Raw genomic sequence first — 9476 nt, forward strand, 5'->3', positions numbered from 1 at the left:
GAACTGGGGTGAAGCGTGTCCTCAGGCCCTGCCTGCACCCGGGACCCAGGCAACACGTGGAGAAGAATCTGGGGTGGAAAAGAATTCGGAATGAAAGTTTCTTTTCTCCAGCGGTTTGAAGCCTGAGCCAGGTTTGGTTCCTTTGGGGAATGGTGGTCCTGGTCCAGAAGGTCCTTGGCCCCCAAGGGCCCCCTCAGCTTCAGAAGGCTGCAGGGGGCAGGACTGGGGGGGGGCCCACAGGCCGCGTGTGGAGAGAACCCAGGGGTTCCCTGCTCTTCAGGTGGAGAAGAAACCCCAGGCCTGACCTGGAAATAGGCTCCGTACCTGGTTCTGTCCGTGTTTCCAGACGTGTGGGCACTAAAGGGTGCTACCTACAAGCAGTGGGGCAGGAGCGTTGGGAGCTGGGGCCGCCATGGCCTGCCCCTTCCTCCCTGTACCCCGGACCCCAGCTGTGGCTCTTCCCCACTCCCCACCCTCAACCTCTTATCTGACTCCACGGCAGCGCCCTGACTCCAGCGGGTGGCAGGCAGGTTGGGGCCCCCAGGATAAACCACCGGAACTCGTGAGGGTGCCCTGTTTGCCAACCTCCCCCTCCTGTAGAAGCGGCTTCCCCAGTCCTGAGCCTTCTCCTGCTCAGATGTGAGACTCCTGGGGACAGGGACACCCTTGTGTGAGAAGCCTGGCCCGCCCACAGACAAAACACACCCCCTGTGTGGCCCAGGAGTTGGGTGCTGCAAGGGTTGTCTATTGTACAAAGCGGGTGTGGAGGTTTAGGCAGTCCATCCCTTCTTGGTGCGGAGAAGCCACAGGAAGAACTGCTGACCACAGACCAGACCCAGCAGGACTGACCTCTCCCCACAGCTGAAACCCAGGCGAGCCCAGGTCTCCAAAGGGCAGGGCTCATGTAGAAATGTGTCCACCTCCCTGACGCCAACCTGTGGCCACCTGGACTTCTCTGGCCTCTCAAGGGTGACTGTGCAGGGCATTGGCGGTCAAGCTAAGGACAGCTTCCAGGCCCGGGCAGAGGCTCAAACTGAAAGTCTGGGGTCACCAGTGGCTAGAGACCAGTGTAGAGACCAGTGTAGAGACCAGTGTAGAGACCAGCGGTGGGGTTCAGCCAGTTCTCACCCGTTCGGCAGAACCGATACCTGATGTTTTGTTGAGTTCGGTGAAACCGGTTGTTAAAATCGCACTTGTCATCAGGGTTCTCTCTAAGGCGGGCGCCTGGGCAGCCACCCGATGTGGAAATCACACACTGACCTTCCTGACTCTCTTTAAACATTCATCCGTGCAACAGCGCATTCTAAGCACCCGTGGTCGTGTTCATTCCGTGCGAAGGTGAAAAAAAAAATGCAAGTGAGGATGCCAATCAAGAAGCAATATGGTAGCCCTGGCTGGTTGGCTCAGTGGTAGAGCATTGTCCTGGCATGCAGGAGTCCCGGGTTCGATTCCCAGCCAGGGCACACAGGAGAAGCGCCCATCTGCTTCTCCACCCCTCCCCCTCTCCTTCTTCTCTGTCTCTCTCTTCCCCTCCCGGCAGCCAAGGCTCCATTGGAACAAAGATGGCCCGGGCGCTGGGGATGGCTCCATGGCCTCTGCCTCAGTTGCTAGAATGGCTCTGGTTGCAACAGAGCAACACCCCAGATGGGCGGAGCATCGTCCCCTGGTGGGCATGCTGGGTTGATCCCAGTCAGGCGAATGCAGGAGTCTGTCTGACTGCCTCCCTGTTTCCAACTTCAGAAAAATACAAAAAAAAAAAAAAAGGCAATATTAAGCCTGACTAGGCGGTGGCACAGTGGATAGAGCGTCGGACTGGGATGCAGAGGACTCAAGCTGAGACCCCAAGGTCGCCAGCTTGAGTGTGGGCTCATCTGGTTTGAGCAAAGTTCACCAGCTTGGACCCAAGGTCGCTGGCTCGAGCAAGGGGTTACTCGGTCTGCTGAAGGCCCGCGGTCAAGGCACATATGAGAAAGCAATCAATGAACAACTAAGGTGTTGCAACAAAAAACTGATGATTGATGCATCTAATCTCTCAGTTCCTGTCTGTCTGTCCCTATCTATCCCTCTCTCTGACTCTCTTTCTGTCTCTGAAAAAAAAAAAAGCAATATGGAAGCATTTTAAATAACAGTTTTGTTGTTCTTGTCAGGTATTATTTAATAGTTTTTCATTAATATTTTAAAACTTTCTTATAACATAATCCAGTTTTGTGTACTTCTTCTATTGTTCTTATTTAAGTATTAAATGCATAGAACAATAAACTACCTTTCGGGATATCTTTTTTTAGACTTAAAACGGCCATAGGGCCGAGAACTGGTTTGTTAAATTGTTCGCATCCCACCAGCGGGCCAGGCCCTTCCTGGGCACTGACAGCGGCTCCTGCCGGCAGGCCTAGCTGGTTTGGTGAAAAGATTGGTCCTTCCCCTCAGGGTTCCTGTCCTTCAGGGCTGAGAGCTCTGTCCCTCTGGCCCCTGGGTGCCCCTGCCTCCTGGCAGAGGAGCAAGGACAGAGCTGCTGGGCTAGGAGAGACAGCAACAGGACAGAGTGATGGGGGGACCACTCAGGAAGGGCTTCGGGGCCCGAGCTCCACCCCTGCACCCTCCGTGCAAACACCATGGCCTCCCAGAGGCCCCCCCCCATGCCACGCTCACCAACACCACTGCTCCCAGCTAATCCACAGTCAGAAAGCCACGCTCACCAACACCACTGCTCCCAGCTAATCCACAGTCAGAAAGCCACGCTCACCAACACCACTGCTCCCAGCTAATCCACAGTCAGAAAGCCACGCTCACCAACACCACTGCTCCCAGCTAATCCACAGTCAGAAAGCCACACTCACCAACACCACTGCTCCCAGCTAATCCACAGTCAGAAAGCCACGCTCACCAACACCACTGCTCCCAGCTAATCCACAGTCAGAAAGCCACACTCACCAACACCACTGCTCCCAGCTAATCCACAGTCAGAAAGCCACGCTCACCAACACCACTGCTCCCAGCTAATCCACAGTCAGAAAGCCACGCTCACCAACACCACTGCTCCCAGCTAATCCACAGTCAGAAAGCTTGTCCTCAGGGCCAGGGAGTCCTTGACCCAGCGCCCCTTGGGTCAGGGCTCAGACATGGGTAAAGAGGAAACCCCCTCCATAAACCCCAGTCCAGCTGCTGATCCCAGCAGAAGGCCAGAACCCGGGAACATTGGAGAAGGTGCTGGCCTGACCCGAGCAACCAGCAGGTGTGCGAGTGGGCTCAGTCCCAGGGGCAAGCTGGGGGCTCTGCAGTGGCCCCTGCCCAGGAAGTGTCAGTATTCTTACATGAAATTGCACTTTATTACGGTCAGTTGCAGGCTGGGCCCCAGCGGCAGGGCCCGCAGTGGGCGGGGAGGCCTTGGTCCGCCCGCCGTGGGCAGCGACTCTTCGCCTCAGCCGTCCTGAACGACCTTCGCCGTCACCTGGAAGACCGCCGGGAGCATGAGCGCCAGGAGAACAATGAACCCAATGATCACCAAGATGCCCAGGACCAGGGCAATGATGTTCAGGCACTTGGCGGTGGACGCGTAGCTCTGCGCCCCCATCACGTCGCCCACCATCTTCCGGTCCCTAGACTGGGGGAGAAGAGATGGGGAGGAGGGCTTGGAGCGGGTCCTGGGGAGATCCAGGTGCTATGACTGAGGTCCTGCCCTGGCTGGTCCCTGCCCAGACCACCTCCACCTGCCCTTCAGCCAGATCAGGGGCCCTCCCCTCCCCGACCCTGGGCCAGAGCAGGACAGCGCCAGGTGGGCCCTTCCCTCCCAGACTCCCAGCCTCTCCAGGGGCCCCAGGGCTCCTCCTCCCCCTGCCCTGGCCCCTCTGCTGGCCTCTCACCCCACATGGGGCAGCGTCTTTGAGGACCTTTTCCTTTTTCTGGACCAGACTTGAGGTCTGAGATGGATGTGTGAAGGACATAATTTCTCTAATTAGGCTGGAAAGGAGGGCTCCTGGGGTGGTGGAGACATAGGTGACCCTCCCCTCTGCACGCACGGGCATACAGCCCTCCCCCCGCGGACTCTCATGGGGAGTCCCCAGTCCCAGGGGCCATCCGGGCAGGAGACCTCTGCGGGCTCACACACAGTCTCTGACGCAGCCCCACGCACCCACCTTCACTGAGTAGGCAAAGGCCACGAAGCCCAGGCAGCAGGGGTTGAAGAAGATCGTGTTGAACAGCGACCAGACGATGTGGTCCTGTACTACGGTCTCGGTCTGGATGTTGACCACGGTGGACATCACGGGCCCTGAGTTCTGGGGCGCCCACCCAGTGGCCACCTGGCTCTGCCTGTTCATCCTCGGTTTCAGGGGGCAGGTGTCGCTTCAAGGTGGAAGCGTCCTGAAGCGAAGACCTGAGGAGCCCGAGGTGGCTGGACAGTGATCCGGGCTGCTCCCTCTCCAGGGCAGTTTTGATCTCTCAGGAGGTGTCTACTTCCTGGTGTGTGTGAGCTGTTATAATTGACTGGTTATTTAGGAGGGTTGAAGAAATGAATGGGTGTCTGATAAAACTTTATGGCCTTGTTCTCCGGGGTGGAACAGAACAGAGGCCAAAAGTTCTGACCTTGCTGGGAAGAACGCCCGAGCTAATAATTAATCAGATTATGAATTCATAGACTCTCTTTATTTTATCTAAAATTTAACATTTTAATTTTTAATTTTTTTTTTTACAGCGCAGAAGCTGTCTCAAGTAGGGTCTCTAACCGGCCACGTCACCACCGCCGGGGACCTCGTCGCAGCTGCTGAGCTCCTTGTAAACAGACCTAGCCAATCTGAGCCTCTGCCCCAGCGTCTGTTTTAAAGAAATCACCCAGATAATTCTGATTCTCAAGTTTGAAAACGACTGACACAAAGAGATACGAAATACTTAGGAACAGACAGACTACCGTTGGGTCCTAGTCCGCGTAGACGTTAAGTGTGGCACGTCGCCTGTGCTCTGAGGCACCGGCGATGGATGTCCTCTGTTAATAGTTCTGGGGCGAGAATCTATTCTGCACGTTCTACCACTGTGTGCGCTTAGAACCTGGGGCGAGCGCTGCAGAAAGGTGGCCGTGTCGCTTTGAGGAGCTGTTCACCTGAGGACAGGTGGTCCCACGGTGGCATGGTCTGCAGTGTCTTCTGATCTTGAGTGTTTTTTGTTGTTGTTTTTTTGAGTGTGGTCACAGGGTTCACAGAAAGCCGGGATAACTGTAATGCAAATGTTGTATCACAGCCATTTTCAAGTTCTTCTGAGACTGCAGAAGATTTTATTTAAACAAAATAATAGGAAACAGGCCTTGGCTGGTTGGTTCAGTGGTAGAGCATCAGCCCGGCTATGAACATCTTGGGTTCAATTCCTGGTCAGGACACACAGGAGAAGTGCCCATCTGCTTCTCCACTCCCCCTCCCCTCTTTCTCTCTCTCTCTCTCTCTCCTCCCTCCAGCAGCCATGGTTTGATTGGCTCCAGCAAATTGGCCTCAGGCACTGAGGATGGCTCTCTGGTGACCTCTGGCCTCAGGTGTTAAAAATAGCTCAGTTTCTGAGCAATGGAGCAATGTGTCAGATGGGCAGAGCATTGCCCTTTAGAGGGATTATAGGAGTCTGTCTCTCTGCCTCCCCTGCTCTCACTTAATTAAAAAAAAAAAAATTAGGCCCTGGCCGGTTGGCTCAGCGGTAGAGCGTCAGCCTGGCGTGCGGGGGACCCGGGTTCAATTCCCAGCCAGGGCACATAGGAGAAGCGCCCATTTGCTTCTCCACCCCCCCCCCTTTCCTCTCTGTCTCTCTCTTCCCCTCCTGCAGCCAAGGCTCCATTGGAGCAAAGATGGCCCGGGCGCTGGGGATGGCTCCTTGGCCTCTGCTCCAGGTGCTAGAGTGGCTCTGGTCGCAACAGAGCGAACCCCCCCCCCCCCCGGAGGGGCAGAGCATCGCCCTCTGGTGGGCAGAGCGTCGCTGCCTGGTGGGTGTGCCGGGTGGATCCCGGTCGGGCGCATGCGTGAGTCTGTCTGACTGTCTCTCCCCGTTTCCAGCTTCAGAAAAATACAAAAAAATAAAAATAAAAAAAATAAAAAATTAGAAAACAGAGAGGGTCTGATCAGGAAATTAGGACCAGGCTTTGGGGATGGGGTGCTGTACTTTTTCATCAAACGGCCCCCCCACTTCCAGATCCATGAGGGGGCCACCACAGCCAAAGGTCCCCCCTTCTCCTCCTCCCTAGACAGCTACAACATACACCTGGACTCAGTATGGGGGTTTCTTTCCCCCCAAGTTCAGACGCCGCAACCCCACCTCCGTGTGGTGGTCCCCCGAGGACCGGCACACACACACAGACCCTTGTCCCATTGGGTCAGGTTTCTTGTCCTCTCCTGTCTGTAGGGCGTGAGGGGAGAGGAATGTGGGAGTTTCCTGGCTTGCAGAGACAGACTGTGTAGGAAACTCCCTTTGACTAGGAAGCTGAAAGGGCATTTTATGATTTGGGCTAAGCATACAGAGAGATATTGTCAATATAATTGTTATACTTGTGTGTGATCTGCTCCACCTCAGGGTGGACGACAGCACAGTGTTGTCAATAGAGAGATTTTGTGCTGGGTTTTGAGTGGAAGCGGAAAGGAACCTCGGGTTCCCTCCCTCCCCCCGCACCTGTGAGGAAGAGAGATTCAGGAAGCCTTTCCCTTTCTCTCCTTTTTTTTTTTGTATTTTTCTGAAGCTGGAAATGGGAAGAGACAGTCAGACAGACTCCCACATGCGCCCGACTGGGATCCACCCGGCACACCCACCAGGGGCGACGCTCTGCCCACCAAGGGGCGATGCTCTGCCCCTCCCGGGGGGTCGCTCTGTTGCGACCAGAGCCACTCTAGCACCTGGGGCAGAGGCCAAGGAGCCATCCCCAGCGCCCGGGCCATCTTTGCTCCAATGGAGCCTCGGCTGCGGGAGGGGAAGAGAGAGACAGAGAGGAAGGAGGGGGGGGGTGGAGAAGCAAATGGGCGCTTCTCCTATGTGCCCTGGCTGGGAATTGAACCCGGGTCCCCCACACGCCAGGCCGACGCTCTACCGCTGAGCCAACCAGCCAGGGCTTCTCTCCTTCTTTAATGGGTCATCACAAACGCTTGTGCCTTGGCCCCACGCGGGCTCCCCTCCCTTCCTGAAGGCCTACGGTTAATGTAGGTTAATGTATATACCTCTGGACAAAGGGATGGCCAGCCAACACTAGAAGATTTGGGAATGTCTTTTAATACGTAAAACAACATTTTTCCACTATTCTCTTACCTTGTAAGTTTTGATGTGTAGGAATATTTTTTATAACTCCTAGAGACGAATGTTATAAACTTGCTAATGGATTGTGTCATCTTCCCCACCTCCTCCTTTTCCTCCTTAAAAATTCATTTGGACTTGGTGTCTCTACATAAACCCGGTGGAAGGTACTTTACAACAGGATGTCTGTACACCGGCTGACGCTCTACCCACTGAGCCACCAGCCAGTCACTTTTCTGTTTCTACCCATCAGTTCAGAAAGAATGAATGAATGAATCTGGCAGAATCTATATTGAGTCTTCTTTTATTATTATTATTTAATATTGTGGGTTTTCTTTAATATTTAATTTTGCTTATTTATTTATTTATTTATTTATTTATTTATTTATTTATTTTAGAGAGAGAGGAAGGGAGAGAGAGTGAGAAACAGGAATATCATTCTGTTTCTGTAGGTGCCCTGATGGGGAATTGAACCAGCAACCTCTGCGCTTTGGGACAATGCTCTAAGCAACCAAAGTATCCAGGCAAGGTTATAAGTGAGTCTTCTAAGCCATGAACTTGGCATCTCCATTTATTTGCACCTTCTTCAATGTCACTGATTACACGGGGGAAAATTTTTTGTTGCATCCACAGAAACACTTGTTTTTACCTAACTCGAGTGTGCTGATCTCAAATCTGACATTAGTTTTTCTCTGTAAGCTACAGTTTCTTTGCAATTCAAGACTCTAGGTTTTCATCTTACTGTAAAATTTTCAACATGTAGTTTAACATAAGGAAGTAGGATGTCTTCTTGGGCATCATCTTTGTGAAAATATAATAATTTATATAATGCAGTAAATACACTAATACACTAAAAGATATGATTGCATCAGAATTTGTCTACAATTTCGAGATAGAACTTTTTTTTTTTATATATAGAGACAGAGAGAGAGTCAGAGAGAGGGATAGATAGGGACAGACAGACAGGAACGCAGAGAGATGAGAAGCATCAATCATTAGTTTTTTGTTGCGACACCTTAGTTGTTCATTGATTGCTTTCTCATTTGTGCCTTGACCGCGGGCCTTCAGCAGACCAAGTAACCCCTTGCTCGAGCCAGCAACCTTGGGTCCAAGCTGGTGAGCTTTGCTCAAACCAGATGAGCCTGCGCTCAAGCTGGCAACCTTGGGGTCTCGAACCTGGGTCCTCCGCATCCCAGTCCAATGCTCTATCCACTGCACCACTGCCTGGTCAGGTGAAATAGAACATATTAAAACACTTATTTTAATCATAAAATTTGTGCAAAACTTATATAAATTTTATTCAGGCAAAAATTTGCGTTTGTAGCTCTTGCGTTTGTGTACTTGTTAAGGACAATCTCGTTTGATGCTCCAGCAGTAGTCTGCTCATCACTAACAGCTCCAAGCTTTTCGGGAAACTTATCAAGGTGACTGTTCAGGAAGTGAGTCTTAATGCTCATATTACATCCAATGTTACAGAAAGCCAACAGCATCCTTTGAACGAGGAGTTCATAGTTTTCTGCTTTTTTGTTGCCAAGGAAGTTTTTTGTAACTGCCACAAAAGACTTCCATGCTGCTTTCTCCTTCTTATTCATCTTCCTGGCAAATTCTTCATCCCGTATGAGGGTTCGAATTTGAGGTCCATCAAATACACCTGCTTTTATCTTCTTGAAAGACAAGGCAGAAAAAGCAGAAATAATATGTTAAAAGCATTCACTTTCTCTATTCAAAGCCTGAAGAAACTGCTTCATTAAGCCAAGTTTGATGTGAAGTGGGGGAAAAATGATCCTGTCTCGATTAACTACAGGTTCATTCACAATATTTTGCATCTCTACTTCCAGAGCTTCATGTTTCGGTCACTCCTTCTGTGTCCAGTGTTTCTCCTGAGCTCGGCTGTCCCACAAACACAGAAAGCAAGGATACTTCATAAAACCTCTCTGTTGTCCTAGCAGGAAATTTACCATTTTAAGATCCACAGAATGATCCAGTTATGCTCCTCATACTTCAGAAAGTCGAGGACAATTTTTAGATCATTCTTACTAAGTCATTCAATTTGGGTTGGCTAAACTGCTGAGGGGTTAATGACTGCTTGGCATCAGAAGAAAACCCTTCAGATTCTACAACCATTTCCTCATGCATGTTATCAAAATACACTTGATCACCATGTTCACTTTCTTCGTCCTTAGAAGAAATAAAACCATTGAAAACTGGAACCGGGAGTGTCTCAGAGTGTG

The 9476-nt window shown here is 51.7% G+C and overlaps 1 protein-coding gene across 1 annotated transcript; it reads right to left on the reverse strand.

Moving 5' to 3' along the window:
• Positions 1 to 3304: 3304 nt before the first annotated feature.
• LOC136392694 (interferon-induced transmembrane protein 3-like) lies at positions 3305 to 4457 on the reverse strand. The gene is made up of 2 exons (XM_066365186.1): positions 4134 to 4457; positions 3305 to 3601 (listed from the first exon to the last, which is right to left on the reverse strand). The coding sequence occupies exons 1-2, from the start codon at positions 4314 to 4316 to the stop codon at positions 3419 to 3421; spliced, it is 366 nt and encodes a 121-aa protein (XP_066221283.1). The 5' UTR covers positions 4317 to 4457; the 3' UTR covers positions 3305 to 3418.
• Positions 4458 to 9476: the final 5019 nt, after the last annotated feature.

Source organism: Saccopteryx leptura, chromosome 1 (genome assembly GCF_036850995.1).
Source record: "Saccopteryx leptura isolate mSacLep1 chromosome 1, mSacLep1_pri_phased_curated, whole genome shotgun sequence".
Taxonomy (NCBI): domain Eukaryota; kingdom Metazoa; phylum Chordata; class Mammalia; order Chiroptera; family Emballonuridae; genus Saccopteryx; species Saccopteryx leptura.

What these genes read in the sequence shown, in the direction of transcription:
- LOC136392694 (XM_066365186.1), bottom strand. Translation starts at nt 4,316, where the DNA reads ATGAACAGGCAGAGCCAGGTGGCCACTGGGTGGGCGCCCCAGAACTCA. An exon ending in CCTTTGCCTACTCAGTGAAG is followed by an intron (nt 3,602 to 4,133) that starts GTGGGTGCGTGG and finishes CTTCTCCCCCAG; the next exon opens with TCTAGGGACCGGAAGATGGT.